We start from the raw sequence: 23,554 nt of genomic DNA, 5'->3' as shown, positions 1-23,554 counted from the left end.
AGATGCTGACGTCAGAAGCGGCAAGTCAGGACACCCCAGGCTGGGTTCCAAGATGCTTTTCCTGCCTCTCCCCATCCCAGTGTCTCTGTGCAGCCTCTTTCTGCCGCCCCAGGGACCTGCCTGACCCCTGTGGACTGCAAGTAATGTCCCAGCTTTACTCTGCCCTGGGTGGGGACTGTCCTCTAGGGCAACGAAGGTGATTGTTTTCCTCTGTCATTGCCCCCCTCCTTACCTGGGTGAATCATCGAGGTGGCAGCCCAGCCTGGGGCTCAGAGGTGGGGTGCTCCCAGATCTACAGGATGTCACAAGGGAGAAGCCTGCTCCCACATGGACATAACTTTTCTGTTTTTCTAAGCTCAGCCATGACCTGATAAAGGATATAGTGAGGTCCGTAAGGAGGAAGAAAGGAAGTCAGGGAGATAGACATTTTTTGGCCAGAGCTCCATCAGATAGGAGAGAAACAGCCCATTCTCCCAGGGGAACGAAAGGCATGCATGCTCTGTCCTTGGGTGCTGTTTCCCAAACAACATGCTGTCCCTGGCTGAACCACGGAGGGTGGGGTGCTGGTCGCGACACGGGCCTCCAGCGCCCCACCCAGTCCATGACACCCACACCCGCTCTCAGGGGCCCATGGGGTGGCCAAGGCGGCGAGTCCCTGCTGGACTCCCTTTCTTTGTCTTAGGCAAACTCGGAAGGAAGAATGGTGAACGTGGGTAATACATTCAGGGTGGGGCCACAAAGGTGGAGTACAAGGTTTTACCCATCCCACGGGCCCCTCTTCTCCACCCTGCCTGCTGTCCCCTCCAAACACCCGACCCCCACTAAGCAAAGACAAGCTAGTCACTGAAGAGGAGAAGCCCTCGAAGTCTCACAGCATGTACCCTAGGGGCAGGAGAGGAGAAGGTGAGGAGGTCCTTGAGGGTGCGGAAGTCCCCAGAGACGGGCCTTCCACCTCTCAGGCTGGTCCTCCTTTGATTTCAGGATGTGGCTTTGCCACGGTGGTGCCAAGCATGGCCACACCATAAGCCCAAGGACTGGATTTGGGAGTGCTGTGCCTGCTTGACAGCAGGTCAGCCTCCAGCCCTCTCTCTGGTCTGGGGTTTGATGTTCCTTTCTAGGTCTGAATTGGGTCCAGGGAGGAAGCCAGGGCCCCCAATTCCATGCATCCTCACTCCTGGGCAGTTCCATACACTCCAGCAAGTTGTCCTGGGGATGAACCAGGAGCATCAACAAGACCTCCTGTTGATTGTTGATTGGCCCATGGCCAGCGTGGACCCTTTCCTCCCACCCAGAATATCCCAGGATTGACTTGAAGAAAGTTCTGATACCATGCTGGTGACTTTTTACCTAATCCCTCCTCAGGGCTCAGATCCATTCCCACCTCCATCGTGAAGCCTTCCTTGTCAACGGCAACTTGCCACCATCTTCTCCTGCCCCTTCTGCGTTTGCAAGAGTTCGCCACCACATCTTTTCTCGGGCTTTCTTCATCACTTCCTGTGCTCCTCTTCTTGTCAGGTCCTTCTCAGACCCTGCACGAGGGGTTGGGAGCCGACGTCACATTGTATGCCTATTCCTGGTTTCCAACGCAATCAGGAAGATGTACACAAATGGCCATTTCACTCGGCGCCATAAGGGAGAGTCAGAGAATGTGCTCCGGGGGGTGGAGGAGGAAGACAGACCACAGGGAGGCTGGACGGCGGACCTCATAAGCGACGTCTGAGAGTGACTTGTTTTCTTTTTTAGTTTTTGCACTTACCGCAGGGAATGTGAGATATTAGCTTCCAATCAGGGATCGAACCCAGGTCTCCTGCATTGATAGTGTGGAATCTTAACCATTGGACCACCAGGGACGTCCTTGAAACACATTGGATTTGGGGTGGCAGGGGCCAGTCTAGGGGGAGACAGAGGGAGAGGCAGGAATGCATGGAGGCAGGAAGTGTTGGATGGCAATGTGGGGCACCATCAGGGTGGGTCTCCCCCAGGTCAGCTCTTTCAGGTTGGCTGATTGACACCTGAGCTCCCCTCCTCGAGGGTTTCCCCACACTGGCAGCTTTGTGCCCAGGGCCATCTGGGAGCAGTGACTTGCAGGGGATGAGGGGTGCTGGGAACAGCTGCAGGAAGGAGTGGAGGCAACAGTGTGGTCTCCTGCTGTGAACACCCAAAGTCAGCACTGCCCCCACAGCCCAGAATTTCCATGCAACATGGGCCCCCGATCAATACCAGGACGCCCTCCATGGGCCTCAGCTTCCCGGGGTGTGCTGGAAATGACCGCCTACCTGAGAGGCGATGGAGCTGGCCACTACACCGTTTGTTTCTGCAGACTTGTCAACAAGCCCTGCAGTGGGGTTAACGTTTAGCTGGTGGTGAGAGGGCTGGATTCTGGCTGCAGCCTGAGCCAAGGCGGGTGGAAGAACAAGGTGGGTGGCAGGGAGAGGGGTACAGTGGGAGCACAAGGCCGTGCCGAAGGCGCTGCTCATCCTTCACCAACAGCCAGCTCCTGGACACATCTGCTCAGTCTTCCCTGATGAAGTTCGTGCCTCGGGCAGAGAGGTGGGCAGTGAGCTGAGGTGGGTTTTCCTAACCGATAGTCAATTTTGTGACTGAAGGGCTGGCCTATGGAATCAAATCAGGCAAATGAGAATGTGGTCTGCTGACAGCAAAATCACCTGGGGTTTCCCAGGGAACATCCATGTATTCTGATTTAGTGGTTTTGGGTGACACCTGTGTGTCTTTTTTTTTAAATAAGCATGCAAGACCTGTAGATCCAAGAAAGTGTGGAATAAGATTGGATCCACAGATGGTTACAGATCCTACTGCATGTAAAGCTGCTGGCATCCTGGCCTTGTCTGTGCCTCAAATCACCCTGAGACTGGCCTAGAGAAGGCCCTCTGGAGGCTGCCTCCCACAGCAAGATGTCCTGTAGCTTAATCTGGGGAAAGGAGCCCCTCATCTGAGGGGCAAGGCTGCCACCTGCTGATCCATTCTAGAAATGTCTCCTAGTCTCAGATGCCTGGTGTAAATAAAGGTGGGGAGGCCAGGGGATGCGGGCATGCCCTCCCTTTCCTGTTCTGCCTTTGAATGTCCTGTTCTGAGAACTAGCGTCCCTCAATCTTGCACCTCTTCTTGTGCCTCTCATCTAAGCCCATCTTCTCTGGGCAACCACCAGTCAACAGGCAGATCCTGCGGACCCACCTTTTTGCCCAGAATTCAGTTCAGTTTAGTACCTACTTGATATGAGCCAGTTGCGGGCTGGCCAGACAGGGGCAAGTAATGCAGAGGGTTTGAGAAGTAAGGACGATTCATGAATATGCACCATTTCTATCTGAGGTGACATCTGAGCTAAGAGTAAGTGGGAGACAGGCAGGTGGAAAACAGGAGAGGAGATTCAAGGCAACAGGACTAGCAAGCTAGGCTATTTGAATATAGAAACTGCTGCTGCTGCTGCTTCTGCTAAGTCGCATCAGTCGTGTCTGACTCTGTGTGACCCCATAGACGGCAGCCCACCAGGCTCCCTTGTCCCTGGGATTCTCCAGGCAAGAACACTGGAGTGGGTTGCCATTTCCTTCTCCAATGCATGAAAGTGAAAAGTGAAAGTGAAGTCGCTCAGTCGTGTCTGACTCCTAGCGACCCCATGGACTGCAGCCTACCAGGCTCCTCCGTCCATGGGATTTTCTAGGCAAGAGTACTGGAGTGGGGTGCCATTGCCTTCTCCATAGAAACTGAATTGTCTTATTTTTAATCCACTTCTTGGCTGCCCCCCAAAGGATGGAATGCTAGCATTTCTCCTCAATTTCTTGGCAAATTTAAAGATTATGAGACAGGGAAACAAGTTTTTCAGTTACTAAGATTAGATTTGGAGTTTTAGGGGCCTCTAGGTTTGGTGTGAAAGGACAAGAGAGAGGCCTGGGTTTGAGGGAAGAAGCTGTGTAACCAGAGCAAGCAGAGAAAGCCTCTCCTCTCTGCAGAGTTCTCCTGGTCCGATGTGATAAGGGCTCCCAGCACCCACTCCTAACCTGGCCCTGCAACACCCCAGGGACTCACTTGCCCCAGAGGGAAGTGGCCGAGGCTCTAGGATGTGCTGCCCGCCCAGCCTTGCAAAGAAGTTTCAGGTCCCGAGAATGGCAGTGAAGCATCCCTGAACCTGCAGACCTGTGAGCCCCGGCTGTCTCCATGGTAACCTGTAGAGACAAGTGTCCAAGGACCAGATTCATTGGTCCCATGAAGGACTCTTGGACCTTGTCATAGATCAGAAATAGAGAGATATGCATTCAAACCACAGTGAGAAAACAAAGGAACTCAGTGTTCCTGCACACCAGGCTCTGTAGCAGATGCTACTGATAATAGTACAAAGAAGGTCAAGACACGACACCGGAATCAAATGGAGAAGGTGGACCTTTTGAAGAGCTGGTTAATAAAGCCATCTGGGTGGTGGGTGGGAAGCCAGCTGTCCAGGACGTTCTGTGGCTCTGTGGTTGCAGGATCCCAGCCAAATGTTTTTCCCCAGGACAGCACTTGGCCTTGTTTTGTGCCCTAGAAGGTTGGGGTCGTCTGGCTCCTGCGTGCCAGCTCTGAACTTGTCCTGGGGTGAAACACAGTGTGGGCCACGTTTGATCATGTTCTGTTTCTGCTCATAATCCTTGAGCAAAAGAATCATATACCTTCTAAAGGCAAAATAATCATCCTTAGCATGTCCCACAGGCCCTGCATCTTCGTCTCTGCAGCATCAGCCCCTCTCACCTTCTCTCACTCAGCCATCGGAAGAGCTCCCAGCTCCCTACTTTCTCTCAATAGCCTCCCACCCTCTCTCAGCTGACTCCCGCTCAGCCTTTAGACTTGTTTAGTCATTTTCTGAACCACCCCGCCACCAACCACCACCACCACCACCATGGTTGAGTTGTATGCCCTCATGTACTTTGGATTTGCCCCATTGTGGCTCTTAGCAAACTCACACCACCTGCTCACTTCCTGATATGTGTCAGGAGGCTGGACTCCTTGGCCACAGAAAGTGTGTTTGTGGAATACTGGCAACAGCACTCACACCCTGATTTAAGAAGGGTGTTCAGCAAGGTTTCTTAGAGGAAATAATACTCAACATGAGATCTAAAGGATTGGGGTAGGGGCAGAGGTGTGATTCAAGCATATGCCAAGGCCCTGAGGTTGCAAAGAGCTTGGCATGTTTGAGAAACATTCCAAAGACTCTGGCTGGAGTGCAGAGAGGGAGTGAGCAGGTGGTCTAACCATCACCGATAGAAACATTATTTTCTATCTTCACCTCTCTTTCCATCTTTGCTCTCTTCTGGAGCAGTTCCATGCAGCCTACTCAAGGGGTGAGTTATTTTTCTTTCTACATCCCTCCTACCAGTGGGTAGGGCAGGTGTCTTCTTCATCTCTTCCTGCCATTTCAGGCCATTCTTGTAAGAACTTCTTGGCTTTGAAGATCAAATCATCATGCTGCAGCACCCACCACCCCTCCTTGGCATAGTCTCCCACAAACCCAGGCCACTTTCTTTCACTCATTTTTTGGGCAGGGGGTGGGAGGGGGCTGCACTAGATCTTGCTGCGTGTGGGCTTCTCTTGCTGTGGAGCATAGACTCTAGAGAGCGTGGGCTCAGTAGTTGCAGCACGCAAGTGTAGTTGCCTTGTGAAATGTGGGATCTTAGTTCCCTAACCAGGGATCAAATCCACGTCCCCTGCATTGGCTTGGCTTGGATTGGATTCCTAACCACTGGACTACCAGGGAAGTTCCTCTTTCATTCTGTGTGTAGATCTTAGCACTTGGCTCACTGTCACTCTTACCAACACCATCATGTCCTAATTCCTGGGACTACAGCTCCACCTATCTGGCCTCTGGGTTCCCTGAGCTCCTTTCCTCCAATCGTCTAGTCCTCCATCCTATTCAGTTCAGTTCAGTTCAGTTCAGTTGCTCAGTCGTGTCCGACTCTTTGTGACCCTGTGGACTGCAGCACGCCTGGCTTCCCTGTCCATCACCAACTCCCAGAGCTTACTCAGACTCATGTCCATCGAGTCAGTGATGCCATCCAACCATCTCATCCTCTGTCGTCCCCTTCTCCTTCTGCCTTCAATCTTTCTCAGCATCAGGGTCTTTCCCAATGAATGAGTTCTTTGCATCAGGTGGCCAAAGTATTGGAGCTTCAGCTTTAGCATCAGTCCTTCCAAAGAATATTCAGGACTGATTTCCTCTGGGATTGACGGGTTGAATCTCTTTGCTGTCCAAGGGACTCTCAAGAGTCTTCTCCAACAGCATAGTTCAAAAGTGTCAATTCTTTGGCGCTCAGCTTTCTTTATGGTCCAACCCTCACATTCATACATGACTACTGGAAAAACCATAGCTTTGATGAGATGGACCTCTGTCAGCAATGTAATATCTCTGCTTTTCAATATGCTAAGTTGGTCATAGCTTTTATTCCAAGGAGCAAGCATCTTTTAATTTCATGGCTGCAGTTACCACCTGCAGTGATTGCCAAAAAATAAAGTCTCTGTTTCCATTGTTTCCCCATCTACTTGCCATGAAGTGATGGGACTGGGTGCCATGATCTTAGTTTTCTGAATGTTGAGTTTTAAGCCTACTTTTTCACTCTCCTCTTTCACTTTCATCAGGAGCCTCTTTAGTTCTTCTTTGCTTTCTTCCACAAGGGTGGAAACTCCACTTCTGAGCCTACTCCATTCTTGTGCCCACACAGCTGACCATGGCTGGAAGAAAGCACACCACCTTCCCAACCAGTGTAACTTTAGTTCTTGACCACCAACCTCAAGTGGGCTTTAAATGCTGCCTGGCAATCATGGCCCCATTCACTTACCTACTCTCCTAGTTGAACATTTCCGACCTCCCTCTCTTCAGGCCTCCCACACCTCCTTCCCCGCCTTCCGTCTCAGTCAATGATCTGCTTCCTATTACAGTGAGAAAAACAGCCTTAGAAAGAGCACTTTCTCAAGCTCCGCCTCTCCCCACACCCCTGCATCTGAGTCCCTGTCCTTAAGCTTTTCTCCTGTTCTTGGGGATGAACTGTGCAGAGGCCAACATCTGCAAGTGTCCTGGATCCAGTCCCCTCTTTCTTTCTCAAGGACATCTCCCGAGGAATTTCCTCCACTCCTACCTCATCAATTTCTCCTTCTCTAATGGGTCACTTCCTTCAGCATGCAAACATACTCTTCCCATGTTCCAGCTCCCTCTTACAGGAAAATTCCTTGAAGGAGCTGTCTATGCTCACTGACTACAATTCCTTTCCTTTCTTAAATCTACTCCAATCAGCTTCTAATGTGCATGTGGCTAAATCAATGGCCGTTTCTCATTGTTTAGTCTCTAAGTCATGTCCAAGTCTTTGCGACCCCACGGACTGCAGCATGCCAGGCTTCCCTGTCCTTTACCATCTCCCTCAGTTTGCTCAAATTCATGTGCATTGAGTCGGCAATGCCATCCAACCATCTCATCCTCTGTCGCCTCCTTCTCCTCCTGCCCTCAATCTTTCCCAGTATCAGGGTCTTTTCCAAAGAGTTGGCTTTTTACATCAGGTGACCAAAGTATTGGAGCTTCAGCATAGGTCCTTCCAATAGTCATTTCTTAGTGATCATTTTAACTTGAGGTCTCAGCACCATTTGGTATAACAGATCACTTCCTACTCTTGGAGTCATTTCTTCCCTTGATCTCCAGAATATCACATCCTTCTGATTTCCTTTCAAATTTTTGTTCTCTTCTTTTCAACTCTTTGGCTGAAGGTATCTTCTCTTCTCTCTCATCTCCCACACTGATTAATACTATATCTGTTTAAGGTTCCTCTTCTGTTTACTATGTACACTCTCTTGGTGACTCAGAAAATGATGTGGCTTTAAATGCAGTTCATACATTGGTAACTCTTAAACTGTACATTCTACCAAGACCTCCATCTTGACATCCAGCAGCCTATACCCAATCTAATGCCAATATTCAATTATCTCTTCAATGTTTCCGCTTGGAAACAAACAGAAACTCAATCTTCTCTAAAGCCTGTTTCCCACATTCTTTCTTAACTCAGTTAAGGGCAACTCTATTCTTGCAGTTGCTTGGACCAAAAATCTTAAGAGTTGCCCCTGACTCTTGTCTGTCCTTCACTTTCATATCCAGTCTGTAATCAAATCATTTTAGCTCAAACTTCAAAATACACCAAAAAGTTGACCATTTCTCACCATTTGTGGCCATTGCAGTCCAAATGACCATCATGTCCCACCCAGATGACTGCCAAGCCTCTTAACTTATCTTCCTAAGTCTACCATTGGCCCCATCAGCTTCCTGCATCTGGAGACCAAGTGAGGAGAAGGTAGAAAGACTCAGCCTCTGGACCTGGAGCTTTGTTTGTGTGCTGATTTTTAACTATAAGTTCAGTCTCTTTAAAAGGTACATCGCTATCGACATTACCTATTTATTCTTGGGTAAGCTTTGGCAGTACGTTTCTTTCAAGGAATTTTTCTGTTCTAAGTTGTCAAATCTATTGGGATGATGTTGTCCATAACATCCCCTTTGGATTCTTTTAATATCTGTAGAATCTGTAAATGTGTTATATCTTTCATTCTTGATATTACCAATTGGTATTCTCTCTCTCTCTCTTTTTTTGGCCTGGTAAGTCTGACTAGAGGATTATCCATTTTATTGAGCCTCTCAAAGAATCAGCTTTAGGTTTCATTGGGCTTCTTTTAAAACAAAGACCTGGTAGCTTAGACCTTTATACAGCCACATAACAGAGAAGCCTGGAGGGTTACAGTCTATGGGTCTCAAAGAGTTGGACACTACCTAGCAACTAAACAACAACAGCAAAAGGAGCCAAAGTAGCTAAGGGAAGGATAGAAGGAAAGGAGGCCAGAGAAGTAGCTGGGGGCCAGCTGCGTACAGGCCTTAAAGATCATGTGAGGAACTGGCTTCATTTGGAATAAAATGGGAACTCTCTGAGGGCTATGGGAAAATAAGGAATTATCAGTTTATTAATTTGACAAATATTTAGTACCCTCTATGTGCCAATTACTGTTTTAGACTTTAGGGTTTTATCAGTGAACAGAACAGACACAAATGCCAGCCACAACAAACTTGTAACACTGAAAGTCTTTGTTATAAATGAAAGATCTCAAGTAATGATGTCAGTTTCCACCCTCAGAAACCAAAAAAAGAAGATCAAAGTAAACCTGATGTTTGTAGAATACAGGAAATGATAAAGATCAGAGCAGAAATAAATAAAATAGGAAAGAAATACAGTAGGGAAAAAAATCCAATGAAACCTAAAGCTGATTCTACAAGAGGCTCAATGAAACGGATAATCCTCTAGTCAGACTTAGCAGGTAAGACCTTCTATTCTGAATGCAAGTTTAATTTTATTTTCATCTGTGCAAGGATATAACTTCTCTCATTGTTATTTTCAAATGCAATGACATGAAACTGCAAAGTATGCCTGTGTATGTTTATAACCACTTTCAATTTTGCTGTGTTTTGATCTCCATCCTCTGCCCACATCCTCTACCTAGATTTGTCCCAGGTTTTCACAGTCTTTGCAGAGAACAGGCATGCACACTGCCGGGCTAGGAGGGAGGACCAGTCCTCAGCTCACCCTGGCTTGGAGAATCCACACGCAGAGTAGTTTCACATCCCAGGAGCCCTAAAGGGAACTCCTTTCAAGAATCTCGGCTTCACATTCTGGGCCAGAGCGTTCTGAAGACAGGTCCTCTCTAGTTATGTTCAGGGCAGCCGCTGAAAATGGGAAGGGAAGGTGTGTTTTTATGGAAACCTCAGACGCCTCTCTTCATCTCCTGTGAATGACCTCTGTGTTCAGGCAGCCGAGCTAGACAGCTGTGAGGAAAGGCGTGTGTGATCGGTGGGGGCTTTGGAAAGAAAAGGCCCCTTTCACCCTGGCCAGCACTGTAGGTGGTGGGGCCCACAAAGGGCCCAGGCAGGAGCTCCTCAGCTGCAGGTAGAAGTCAGAATCCTGGTGGCAGTGCTCAAGTGAGCCACAGGTGGAGCCAGAGAGCTGGGAAGCGGGTCCTTAGGCAGAGAAAGGGCAGAGCAAAGCCAAGGAACATGACGTGAAATGCCTGATGGTCCTGTAGCCCGGTCCTTCCCCTTCTTTACTTAGCAAAGTCAAGTTTATCTTTCAAGGCATCTTGAAAAAAAGGCATCTCTTTTGGAAAGACCTCTCTGAAGTCCGGGCAAGGCCAATTTCTCCTTTTCTGACTACCCACAGCATGCCTCAGAGTTACGTGGGGGCTTGTTGAAATGTTGATTCTAGGGTCCTCCGACACCTGAAGAACCTCTGGGGTGTGGCCCTCGAATCACCATATTTAACCAGATCCCTGTTTATCTTACGCAGAGCAAGACTTATGCCAAGCATGTTTTTCAAATGTTCTGACCAGGAATCAAAGCAAACCCAACTAACAAATACAGTTTTCATTACAACTCCACACATATGTCTGCATATAAAAGTAAAAAAAAAATAGTACTTGCAATTAAACTTTTATTATGTGTAAGACACTCTGATCCATTCTACTCTGTTCAAACAGAAGTGTCGGTTATGGTTCATGAAAGTGATTTCTTGTCCTATTCACAAATTGAGTCCTACAGTTTGAAAACTCCAGCCAGAGTTGTGCCCAACACATGTTTGATGAATGAATAAGTGAAAGATGGAATACTTAAATGCATCCTTGTATCTCAACAGCTGGAAAGCAGCAGGCTGCATGAGATCATTTCTAACATCTCTTCATTTAAAATTCTGAGTCCTGATGCCTCCCCCCACCCAGTTTTCAACAGCTTCATCACACCTAGGGCTCTAGTAATCTTTAGTTAAAAGGATCTCCAATGATGGAAGAGTTTAGAGGGTTCTGTTTCAGTTTCTTCATTAACTACAGATACGCAGTGTCTTCCAACCTCCCCAGACCAGCCAGAAGGACCAGCAGAGGCAGCAGGTAAGTGTATAGAACAGGAGACTCCCAGGAATTGTGTTTGTGGTGTTCTTTGTCTTCTACGAGGTCCCAAAGCCAAGTAAATGAGGAAGAATCTGTAGCCTGGAAGGGGGTGCCATTCTCAGGGCCAAGGAAATCTTCTGTTGTGTCAGTAGAGTGAGTGAGTGAGTGTTTGACCTTCACCATGAACTTCAGAGATTCCCATCCTGTTGCCTGTAGCTTATCCTCCGGAGGTGGGGACCAGGGGCTTCAGTAGTCATCTGGGAGGGTAACTACAGCTCAATGTGGGCCTCGAGGAGCTAAGAGGGGGGTGGTCTGCTTGAAGCTCACCCAAGGGACTCTGGTGATCACTCTAGCTCTAGTTCATACATAGGGGAGGCCTTGGGCCTGCTCAGGAGAGGGTTCTGATGGAGACTAGAGGTGGAGTTCTCTGTTGTTTGGACTGCAAGTACCTCTCTCCTGAAATCATTCATATATTACTATCGATCATTAGGGCTTCCCTGGTGGCTCAGACGGTAAAGAATCTGCCTGCAATAGGGAGTCCTGGCTTCAATCCCTGGGTTGGGAAGATCCCCTGGAGAAGGGAAAGGCTACCCACTCCAGTATTCTTGCCTGGAAAATCCCATGGACAGAGGAACCTGGTGAGCTGCAGTCCATGGGATCGCAAAGACTCCGACATGACTGAGCAACTAACACACACACACATTGGCTATTATGGATTGAGTGCTTGCCTATCGCTTGCACTGTGCAAAGTACATCACCTCACTTAAACCCCGTAACAACCCTGGAAGGTACACACTATCATTAACCATAATTTACAGAAAGAAACTGAGGCCCAGAAAGGTTAAGTAACTTGCCCACAGTCACACAGCAAGTGGGGGAAACAGGATGGTTGGAGTTATCACCACGTTCTGACATCCTGTCTAGAACACAAACCTCCCAGTCCTGGCATCGATTGCCACGTGTGTGAAGTGTAATACACAATGAAAAGCCCTGATATCACTGCTCTGGGAGTATCACTGGCCTTGAGAAGATCTCCTTGGCTGGCCTCTGAGTGGGAACGCTTTGGGGCAAGGAGACCAGAGTAGGAAAGAGAAGACGGTGCTCTTCTGGTGCCAGAGTAACAAAGGACAAGCATTCTGGAAGGACGGGCACGGGGGAAAGACATCAGCAAGGTCCCATCAGCTCTAGGCTAAAAATAACAATTTATTTAAAAACCACTACATTGGGCTAAATACTTCAAAAATATTGTTTCATGAAATTTTCATAACAACCTTATAACAAAGGTTGTAATTAATTCTTATTCCCATTCTACAGACAGAGGGCCTGAGGCTCAGGGAAGTTAAGGATCAAACAAGTCAAGGTCATCAAACAAATAGACCTGGGATTCAAAGCCAGGTCTGTCCAACCCGAGGCTGTGTACCAAGTTCCTGTTCCACTCACAACTCTGCTTGCCACATGTGTTCTATTACCTAGTAAAGTTGGATGCCTGCGAGGAAAACAACAAATATTTGAAGTCTCTCCCATGCTAGGGCCACTTAAGTGGCTCCATTAATCTTCCTCAAGGATGACACAGGCCTCGGGCAAGAAAGCAGACTGGATGGTTGATTTCTCATCCAGAGTTCCCACTGTTGGAGAGCAGCTCAGCTAGATCACCATGCTGACAGCTAAAAGCAGAGCAAGGCGGGGTCAATGGGCCGGGGTTGGGGGAGCTGCATGGGTGGGGGTCCTCAGTGGAACTGGGCAGTTTCTCAGGGTCTCTCAGAATCACAGTCAGACCCAATGTCCAGGCTCAGCCATGGTTCATGAACTCAGCGGGGTGCCCACGTGTTCTCCAGGATGGAACGCCAGTCTGTTCCATTGTCCACTTACGTCACTCAGCCCAGCCGGTCCAGTCTGTGCGGTTCACAGGCACCACTGAGCTCCGGCATCTTGCCTGGCAGGAGCCAGTGTCCTTCCATACAGGCTTCTCTCAATCTCTCTTTTCTCCCCTTCCCAAACAGTCAAGGGGATCCCTGTTTTCACCACTGCCAGTCAGGAGATCTCAAAGGGAATGCCTGATTTTGAAGGCAGACTTGCAAATAATAACAAACAAAAACAACACCTCCCTTGTCTCCATACCTAAGGGACTGGGCAGAATGATAGAGATTCCAAAAGCTCTAAAAAGAAGGAAAAAGATGGGGCCTTCCCGTCAGCCCTCATGCCTAGTGGTACTCAGAGTGACTGTTGGGGAGATTCAATAGGAGTGATTGTGTTTGTGCTGTCGAAAAGGTCCTTGTGCCCTCGGGTCCGAGCAGGCTGACCAGGGCTGAGCGAGAACTGGGATTCCGTTCTGAGACCGGCTCAGCTCCCTGCTTGCAGCTCCTGAGGATGGAGAAGTTCCACACACAGTAAAGGTGCAAAATGGGATGTCAGAGGGGGCCCAGGGGACCTCTCAGGGAGATGACTCGGGAAAAGGGCCTCCTGTTACGTCTTGCTGTTGTGAGTATCCGGGCCGCTTATCCCATTTCTCAATCATGGAGTGGCCTGGCCCACAGTGCGGTGGCCACATCAGGGTGTTTTGAAAACCGAGGAGGAGGCAATGTGGGCGAGTTAACATGAAAGTCCCATGGCCTGTGGGCTTTTGTTCTACAGTCAGTCGCTAGGGTTTCTAGAAATAAAGCATGATGAGAGACAAGCTATGCCAGCTGGACAATAATGAGTTGGGCCTTTAGGGGACCCCTTGTCTCCTTGGGGAGCTGTTCTGAGGGCAAAGAAGGTCTTCTTCCTCTGGGGGTGGGGGTGCACTGCAGGGACCACACACACACAGAGTCATGCAGCCTTGGGTGGACGGACTGAGGGTTTCCAGGAGGAAGGGAGGGTGGAGCTAGACCAAGGCCAAACATGCAGGCTCTGCGGTGACCGTGTCTGGGCAGTCTGTGGTTAAAGTCCGAGACCCTGGGACCTTGGAACCGGAGCTGCACTCAGTAGTGGTCATGGGGCTATGCACCTGGAAAAGGCACTAGGCTGTCTGTGTCTTGCACACTCAGCCTGTGGGCCAGAGAGTAACACTGACCATAGCAGGCACTCCCTGGAACGCGGCGAGGATGGTGGAGGCACTGCACACGGTGGCCATGTAGTGTGGTCCCGAGGAAGAGCTCTGTGCGTGTGCACCAGCGCTGCGGCACTGGGAGTGGGGAGGGACACACGCATCCCCTCCCCAGCTCCGGCTCTGACCTCCGCCGGCCCCTCTGAGGAATCTAGTCACTTTTCTGCCAAAGGGACCTGAAGGGCAACCTGTATGATAGGGTCGCTTGGGAAATTTTGAACAACAGTGTTGGGGTGTGGATTGGTGGCAACGCCATCAGATAAGTTGCCATGGGAGATATTTTAAGCATCAACTCTTCCTATCCTGCCCCCTTGCCCCTCAACACCAATGATTCTTATCCTTTTTTTGGACCACAGCCCCTTCAGGAAATGGGTCCTTTTGCCCAAACAGTGTACATCCACATATCTGTAGCATTCTGCACTTTACTTCAGGGATGTGTGGATTAGAAGCCTTGTTCCGGACTTGCAGGCTCAAAGACTTAGAAGCTTCCCTGCTGCCTGGCTTCCCCCTCTGAGGCCACACCCACAATACTCCAAGGGGCAGAGGGACCTGCTTCTCTCTATCCCATTCTGAAGTTTACTGTTCAGAAAAATGTGTCAGGTGTCACTATCCCTCTCAAGGCCCTGGACATACAAAAGGAACCCCATGAGCCACATGTTCCCCAGAAACAAGGATATCAATAATAACAAGGAGGGCAGCTGACTTTGCTGGGCACTTAACTATGTTCCGGACACGGTGCTAAGCTCTTTATGTGCATGATCTCATTTAACCTTCCCAAGACCCCTGTGATGAGGATGCTGCCACGATCCCCATTTTACAGATATGAAGCTGAGGCACAGAGAGGTCAAGTAACTTGTCCAAGGTCACACAGGTCATGAGTTAAGGTTCAAATGCACCAGAACCCTGAGTGTATTTTTGGCCACCTGGGGACATCACATTCTATCCCCTATTTTAGTGTCCTGAGCACTCACCCTAATAAAGGCACCCTAGACTTGAGTGGGTACCAATTCTAGACATACTGAGTCTCAACCCTGGGCCAATTTGCTCTGCAAAATGAACCTGCCTGGACAGCAATGCTGAAAGATGGTGAGACAGGCCTGGTTTGTGCATGAATTAGGAAAGAAAATTATCTTCCTGTACCTCACCCCTAGCTAAATGGTCACGGGCATCTTTGAGCCAATGATAACTACAAAACATTCCGGAAATACCCCTGCTCAACCCATAGTGCTGCAAAAGGTGGGTACGAGAATGGGGGAGGTAGGGGTACAGACCAAATACCCGGTCCTGCCTCCCAGGAAGAAAAAACACGCTTCCTCATGAAGCTCACAGTGCGACCAGAGGCTCAAGGACATATCGGGGCAGGATGGAAAAATGGAGTGCTTGCGGTAGTGGAAGAAGGGGTGAGAGTGCACAGAAGGGACAGGGCCACCTGCAGGACTGAGTAACCTTCCTGAGGGAGGGAGGAAAGGAGAGAGCGAGGAAGACTGGAGGGGAGGCGGGCTCAGAGGAAGCAGCCGGAATTGGTTCAGGCTGTGAGACAGGGCAGCCCCCCTGGACTTCCCAGGCTGCCCTCTGGGCTGCAGGCAGGAAGGCTGAGTGTCTTACACCAGCCCCACCTCCCGAAGCTCTCTCCGCAGCTGCTGGACTGGACACAAAAGTGTGAGGGACCGAGACACCGTCTCCGCTGATTCGTACCCAGCTCTGCTCCCTGTTGCCAAGAAGCCACACAGAGCAGAGAAGCTGGGCTGGGGGCCTCCTTGGCTGTCTGCATTGCCCAGGTAAGTGAGTATTCATGTGTGAGCCAGAATTGAGCCAGGTCTGAAGGTGGTGGGAAGGGGAGAAGAAGGGAGGTGGTTGCCCTGGAGTGCACTGGGTACCATCTATGCAAGGAAAGAGGGGGCTGGGGCCAGGAGCTGGAGCAAGCCGTGAGGCCAGGTTTCTGCAATGCATCACATCCACGGGTGAATTGGGTGTGCTGGAGCTGCACCTGGACAGTAAGTGTGGAGGAAGGTCCAGGAAAGGACTGCATGCTGCCTGCCTCTGGGGTCAGCGCATCTGGAAAGCAGAGGGGCTAGCCGCACCGTGGCATCAGGGTTCCTCTTCCAGACCGGGAATATTCGTGTCAACTTGGCCAAAAAACCCCCTCCTGAGCCCCTGCCTTCCTCTCGGTCTTCTTGGTGGTCAAGAGAGCACCTTTGGCCACTTCAGGAAGAAGTGAGCAGGGGACGTGGCTGCCGATAGGGGAGGAGTTTCCCATTTGGAAGGCAGCCCCCTGTCAGCGATGAGCTAGCAGAGGGCTGGGTGCCACCCTGAGGAGGCTCACTTCTGGCCTGAAGGACGGGGATGAGACGTGTGTTGTGTAGAAATGGGGACACGTGCCAGAGGAAGGGTGGGGAGTAGGTGGGATGTGGTCTGTGAAACACTCCCCATGAACCTGCATGGCACGTTGTCCCACAGAAAGAAAGAATCTGCTTCACTTAAATCCAGCACTTTCTTGCCGTCTGACTGGTAGACCACAGTCTGGATCAGGCACGCTGGCCAGTGCTGTGTTCCTCTACATACACACACACACACAGGCACAGCTACTCTCTAAGAACCACTGAAAATACATCCAACCTGGTTTCCTGCCAAGAGGTATGTCAGCTCAACTCTAACACATTACAGGGACAGAGCAGGATGGTCAGAGGGAGGCAGTGGCCCCTGGGCTTCGGGCACAAAGGGACAGGAGAGGCTGGACCCCAGTCATCACTGCCCTGTGTCCTCCCTTCATCTATGGCTTCTGTGTCCAAGGAGAGAGTGAGGATTCCTCCTCTTTGCTGTACCTCCACACATATTCACAGTACCTGGGCTTATGATCAGGCAAAAGCTGGGAGAAGGGCAACTTGATGGCACAGGGGCTAATAAATCAGGACATGACCTTACTGTGTGAACCTCGAGCACCAAACTGCGAGGATCGTCCACCTAGACACCTCCCAGAGGAGCGAGCAGCTCGAGTAACAATGCCCCAGTCACTGAGTGCCAGCCGCGTGTGTGCAGGAGCATCCCACGGAGTATACAGTAGGGGCAGTATCTCCATCCTGCAGATGAAGAGGACCAGGCTCAGAGATGTTTGTTGATACAGGCATATGATTTTAACCATTTGCTCCACATCTGTCCAACGAATGAATCTGTGTTGCTGAGCAAAGATGGAACGCCTCCACCCTGAAGAGGAGTGCAGAGCCGATCCCTCTGAGAGGTGGTGGAAGGTGGGCGGAGGAGAAGCGCAGCAGCTTTCGGAAAGTAAACACTCAATGACTCATACTCCTGACCGCCCCAGGCAACAGTCTCTGTAGCGGGCAATCTGGCCTCTCTCTCCTGCCGAGGGCAATCTGGGTCAACAGGGGCAGGGAGGAGCCCAGCCACGAGGCCCCATAGCCAAGGTGCCTTGGCCCAGTAAACACAAGGGGCTTTGATGCCTCAGAAAGCAGTGGCTCTCCCCCTAGGATGCTGTGGCCATTCTTGGGCAGGGCCCGGCCTCTAGGCAGGGCCTTCGTGGGGAGGCCACATCTGGGAGCCAGGACAACTCCTTGAAGGCAGAAACCCCAGGGCTGCTGCCTATGAGTTGTGTGACCTTAGGCAGGTGAGTAATCTCTTGAAGCCTCAGTTTTCTGGTCTATGAAATGGAAAGGTTACTCTAACAGTAACAGTGTCTATATTAAAGGTTGCTGGGAGGAATAAAGAAAATCAGGCTTGTGAAGTATGCAGCACATTGTCTGGCTCGTAACATTTGCCCAGAAAATGGAACTGGTAGTACTACTGATCTCTGGGATTCTCAGAAGCTTCACTCCAGACCAAACTCAGCCCTTGGGTTAGAAATTGCTCCTCCCCCTCACTCCCTACCCCAGCCCCACAGAGACCCTCAGTAGCCTGCCTCTCACTCAGGCAACCCCTGTAAAACTCATACAAACAATCCTTATTAGCCAACCTCAGCAGGTCTCTGTGTCTTCAAGCTAAAATAAAATCAATCGGAAAATGCATCTCAAAGGCTCCCTTGTCGTGCCTTGCTGTCAAAACCCTAAGTCTACACTTTTCAAGTTGGGGTATAGGCATCCCTGGGATATATGGGGGTATGCCAGGAATCCATGAGGCCACAGGCTAAATATAACACACTAGGGGAAAGTTAAAACATTTAAACCAAAGCTAACTTAAAACACTCTTTTCATGTTAAAATAAACAGGACATAGAATGTACATTCCCATGAATGTTTAAGATGAAGCAGTATTTCAGGGGTAGTTCAAGCTTTCAGTGGGCACCCCTTTCTCCCTGGTTGGATGTGTTTTACCCTGCCCACCAGCAAGGGGTGCTTTGCTACAAAGGCCTGAGAAGCCCCACTTAAGCAGGGAGGGGCAGCTGGGTTTCTTCTTGGGAACACCGTAGTGTCTTCCTGACTCACCCCCATGCTCCCAGGAGCTGGTCCGTGTCCTTGAAAGAGGTGGCCCACACAGCCCAGTGTGTGGGAGGCAGCCTCGCTGCCACCATCAAAACACAGCAGGCTTGCTCTCCTGGCAGGAACAGCAAGAGCCAGCCTGGTTTCCAGCTTCCCGGCTGCGCCGAAGGTGTAAGAGGTCCAAGGACAACCAGACCTTGCTTTCTGCCCTTCGTCTATTCTTCCTCAGCTCACAGAGAACCCACCTGGCTAGCAGTTGGTGTTTGAGCCCCAGGGTGGGACAGAGCACAGATGCTACTCAGCAAATGCTCACACTGGCCATCCTGATAGCACTGTCTCCTGGGGCTTCCAGCAAGGGGGACCTCCACAGGATTAAGGGCGACTGGGGAGTTTTCACAGGTTCCAGGTCCTCCTTCACCCGTGAGGGACCAACAGTGGCTGGTGTGGCTGCCAGCCGCATACAGACCTGTAGTGAGAACTCAGTTCCTGTGGCTGTGAAGGTGACGAAGTCTGTTCTTTGGGATCTTCCTTTTTGCAGGTTTCCTGAGCCAAGTGAAGGTCTGTCTTGGAGAAGCAAGAGTAGAAGGGCCTGCACGTAATGGCACAGGGGGACCCCCAGGATGGGTGGGGAGATGCATCTCCCCTCTGCAGCTTGACTAGGGAGGCTTATGACCCCGGGATGCTGAGCGTCAACTTGGAGAGTGAGGATGAGGCTCCTGGAAAGGCAGGAGACCAAGGGGCCACTGGTGACCCTGATCAGCAGGCCCGACCAAGGGGCAGCTCCCAAGTGACCAAGGACAATCCTGACTTGCTCTGGAAGCATCCAGCCTGCAGGAAGGAAGAGAAATTCTCTGACTCCTTTAGTGCCGCAGGCGTGGGGAAGAAACCCATGGCACCACTGCGGAAGAAGGCCAGTTGGGAAAGAGATGCGTCAAAGATCACCCCAACCGAGGCCTCCCCCAGAGCAAGCATGACTCCCAGTGCCCTCCCCAGGGGCCTCGCGCGCAAGTGGTTCGGGGAGACGCAACCTCCTAGGGCCTCATTACCTGCTGGTGATGAGGCAGACTCAAGGGCAAATCTGGACGCCACCCTCGGGGTCCCGTCCAATTTCCTTGGTTCTGCAAGGTACTTCCGTGCACAGAAGGATGGAGACAAGTCCCCAGACAACTCCTCTGCGGGGGCGTGTGTCCCCAAAGCAGGGGGCAGTTGGGACCTCTCCACGCAAGAGACACACACACCAGCCCAGGAGTTGGCTACCCAGGCCTGCCTGGTAGTGGAGGAGGCTCTGGCCAAAGCGCGGAAGGGCTCTAAGGACCCGAACCCGGCGGGCTCCGGGGAGGGCAGGCAGGGCGAGGCACGTTCCTACAAGTGCCTGCGGGGCGGGAGGGCCGTCCAGAAGTCGCTGGGCGCTAAGCCTTACACGTGCGAGCTGTGCGGGAAGGCGTACTCCCACCGGGCCACGCTCCAGCAGCACCAGCGCCTGCACACAGGCGAGCGGCCCTACCAGTGCCCCTTCTGCGACAAGACCTACACCTGGTCCTCCGATCAACGCAAGCACATCCGCACGCACACGGGCGAGAAACCCTACCCGTGCCCGGACTGCGGGAAGGCCTTCGTGCGCTCCTCGGACCTGCGCAAACACCAGCGCAACATGCACAGCAACGACAAGCCCTTCCCGTGCGCCGAGTGCGGCCTGACCTTCAACAAGCCGCTGTCGCTGCTGCGCCACCAGCGCACGCACCTGGGCGAGAAGCCCTTCCGCTGCCCCACCTGCGACCGGGAGTTCGCAGTGGCCAGCCGGATGATGGAGCACCAGCGCGTGCACTCGGGCGAGCGGCCCTTCCCCTGCCCCACCTGCGGCAAGTGCTTCACCAAATCCTCCAACCTGCTGGAGCACCAGACGCTGCACACCGGCCAGAGGCCCTTCAAGTGCGCCGACTGCGGCGTGGCCTTCGCGCAGCCCTCGCGCCTGGCGCGCCACCAGCGCATCCACACCGGCGAGCGGCCCTTTCCTTGCGCGCAGTGTGGCCAGGCCTTCGCGCGCTCCTCCACCCTGAAGCGGCACCAACAGATCCACTCCGGGGAGAAGGGCTTCCTCTGCGCCGAGTGTGGCCGGGCCTTCCGCGTGGCCTCGGAGCTGGCCCAGCACATTCGGGTGCACAACGGCGAGAGGCCCTACCAGTGCGCCGACTGCGGCCAGGCCTTCACCCGGTCCAATCACCTCCGACGACACCAAGCCAAGCACCACAGCTGCAAGAAGGAGCCCACCACCCCGTCCTCCGACGACGAGTGAGGGCACCCTCGGCTGGCCCTCAGGGAAGGTGAAGAAGACACAGCCGGCCTCGGATGCGGTGACAAAAAAGATTAGCCGCCTCCTGCCCTCAAAACCATCTGCAAATACCGAGAAAGCATCAGGGCTGATCCTCTCTAGAGAAAGGTCCTTTTCTGTTTTAACGTGAATAAAGAAATCCCCAGAAGCTTGGTCTCCTTGAGGGAATCCTCCAAAGCGAAAGTTAATCGAAGTTAATCGAAGAGCTTTGTATAATAAAGTTTTATTAAAGTATAAAGGAGACAGAGAAAGCTTCTGACATAGGCATCAGAAGGGGGGCAGAAAGAGTACCCCCTTGCTAGTGTTAGCAGTGGAGTTATATACTCTCCAATGAATCAAAAGAACGTCTGGAGGTTGTAAAGACCTCACTAGACCTACTCCCATAATTTACATTTTAAGGTAACAGGATTAGCCAGGAGGTTTAATCCAGAGACTGTCCTCAGGCAGGATACATTATTGTTATATAATCCTAAGGAATGTAAAGGGAAAAAAAGTTTGTCCTTTCTTCCTCCTTGAGAATTCCAGACCCCTCTCTTGTTAGGGACCCCTAGACTTCTTATCAACCTGCCTAGGAAATGACTCTCTCAAAACCCCACCAGATGGCTCAGCCTTTCAGTTTCCTGACAGATGACTTTACCCTGGGCAATGTCTTTATGAGTTGTGGCTTTGAATTAGAGAAGGCCTTTATCTTAGAGGGGCTTCCCTGGTGGCTCAGACTGTAAAGAATCTGCCCACAATGCAGGAGACCTGGTTCCATCCCGGGGTCCCCAAGATCCCCTGGAGAAAGGAATGGCAACCCACTCCAGTATTCTTGCCTGGAGAATCCCATGAACAGAGGAGCCTGGCGGGTTGCAATCCATGGGGTCTCAAACAGTTGGACATGACTGAGCAACTAAAACATACTCTTTATCTTAGAGAGAGGGGTGTTTATGTTCTGTTTTGTTGTTATTCAGTGGCTAAATTGTGTCATGCTCTTTGCATCCCATGGACTGCAGCAGGCAAGGCCTCCCCGTCCCTCACTATCTCCCCAGAGTTTGCCCAAGTTTATGTCCATTGAATCGGTGATGCTTTCCAATCTTCTTATCCTCTGCTGCCCTCTTCTCCTTTTGCCTTCAATGTCCTATGTTTAGGGACCAGTTATCCTAGAAATCCACAACAGCCTTAGCATCTGGAAAAGAAGTCTATGCTCTCACAGTGGAGCTTAGTACCTGGAGCTAACCCCCAAGTCTCAACCACAAAATTCACACGTGCCTCCTCTCTGGACACCTCTCTTCTTGTTTCCACCCTGGGAGCTTCAGTTACATTTACAGAGGAATCTGCCCATTTATAGTGATATATACAAAATTTCTCCATATGAGCCTGCCCACGGTTCAGGGAAACTTTAAGGTTCATTTAAACTTATTGGGTCATGAGTTCCAATTTGAAGTAAATAAAATAAAGCACCCCTTGCCCAAATGCCAATCAGCTTGTGTTTCACCATAATTAAAACCAGGTTTGAAAACCTACCTGACTCACAGCTGTTCTCTAACAAGGTTAGAGTCATGTAAATTGAAATTTACATGACTAACAGCCAATCTTGAAGATTACTGACCCATTGATTTTGGCATAGTAGTTAGTTCTGGACCTCAACTGGGAGGAATCCATGACGTCACAGAGTTCGTTGATGCATGGGGGCCGATAACACTTCTGATCTTGCCAAAGTTAAAGACACTCTGCAGAAAAGGTAGTGTACTCTCCTTTTGAGGACATTTTTAGTATATTCCTAAAATCACCCCCAAAGCCTGCCAAATCTGAATTTCTCTTGTCCTTCACTTGATTTGGACCCAGGAGTGACTGCTAAATGGTCTTCTCATGCTTAACAGATGGGGGCCAAGTAGAAGTGACATATGTCGTCAGACCTTGTTTGAAAAAGGTATCTTAGAGCTCTGACTGTATGCCTGGAGGTTTTGTGCGTGGATTCCCTTAGGTACATCTGCATGTCCAAACAACAGAGTTAGCTGGTTCTGGGTCTGGTACGAGAGCCAGTGATTGGGTTCCTAGTCCGTCTCCATATTTACCAGTGATATGATCTTGAATTCAGCCTCTGTGTCTGAAATGGCAAAATAGAAATGATAATAATGGGGTAACAAAAGTGAACTTCATACTCCCAGGAGAAGGATGCAAAAGGGTTAGACTGGTAGAGAAGTCATAAAAACCAGCCATAACCTGGTGACTATGAACAGAATAGAGTCTAGTGTTTGTTTGTTTGTTTGTTTTTTTCCTGGGTAATCAGTGAAATATTTGAAAACTGAAGTTACTATTTCTTTTCTTTGTATTCTTTTTAAGATGGTTGGTAGTAGAGTTATTTTCTCCTAATTAAAAATTTTGCTTTGGCCTATAATTTCTTAAGGTGGTTGTTTCCCAAACCAGTTCTTAGAATGGCTGTATAGACATCACCTGGGATGTTTGTTAAATGCACACACTTGCTGAATCCTGGCCTTGAATATTGACACAGGTCTGTAATGCATCTTATAGTCTAATTTATAAAGGTTCCCTGGTGTTCTGGTGCACAGCTCAGTTGGGACCACTACTGGCATAATTAATACATTGGTGATGCTCAAATTTTATTTAGTAAACAGATAATGGAGGAATAAGAAATGGGTGATATGGATGAGAGCATAGTAGAACTAGACTAAACATAGGCACGAACTACTAGAACATCTCCTTACTTGGCCATGGTGGACTCAAACTAGCAAGCAGGTTTCGAAGTGTTCCATAATTTCATTTCTGACATGAGATG

At 50.4% G+C, this 23,554-nt stretch overlaps 1 protein-coding gene across 1 annotated transcript; it reads left to right on the top strand.

Moving 5' to 3' along the window:
• Window positions 1-18,979: 18,979 nt before the first annotated feature.
• Window positions 18,980-20,739, top strand: ZNF648 (zinc finger protein 648). The gene has a single exon (XM_061381836.1). It carries the CDS (start codon window positions 19,045-19,047, stop codon window positions 20,737-20,739), a length of 1,695 nt encoding a protein of 564 aa, XP_061237820.1. The 5' UTR covers window positions 18,980-19,044.
• Window positions 20,740-23,554: the final 2,815 nt, after the last annotated feature.

This window comes from Bos javanicus, chromosome 16 (genome assembly GCF_032452875.1).
Source record: "Bos javanicus breed banteng chromosome 16, ARS-OSU_banteng_1.0, whole genome shotgun sequence".
In the NCBI taxonomy this organism is placed as follows: domain Eukaryota; kingdom Metazoa; phylum Chordata; class Mammalia; order Artiodactyla; family Bovidae; genus Bos; species Bos javanicus.
This window is presented reverse-complemented; position numbering and strand designations above follow the sequence as displayed.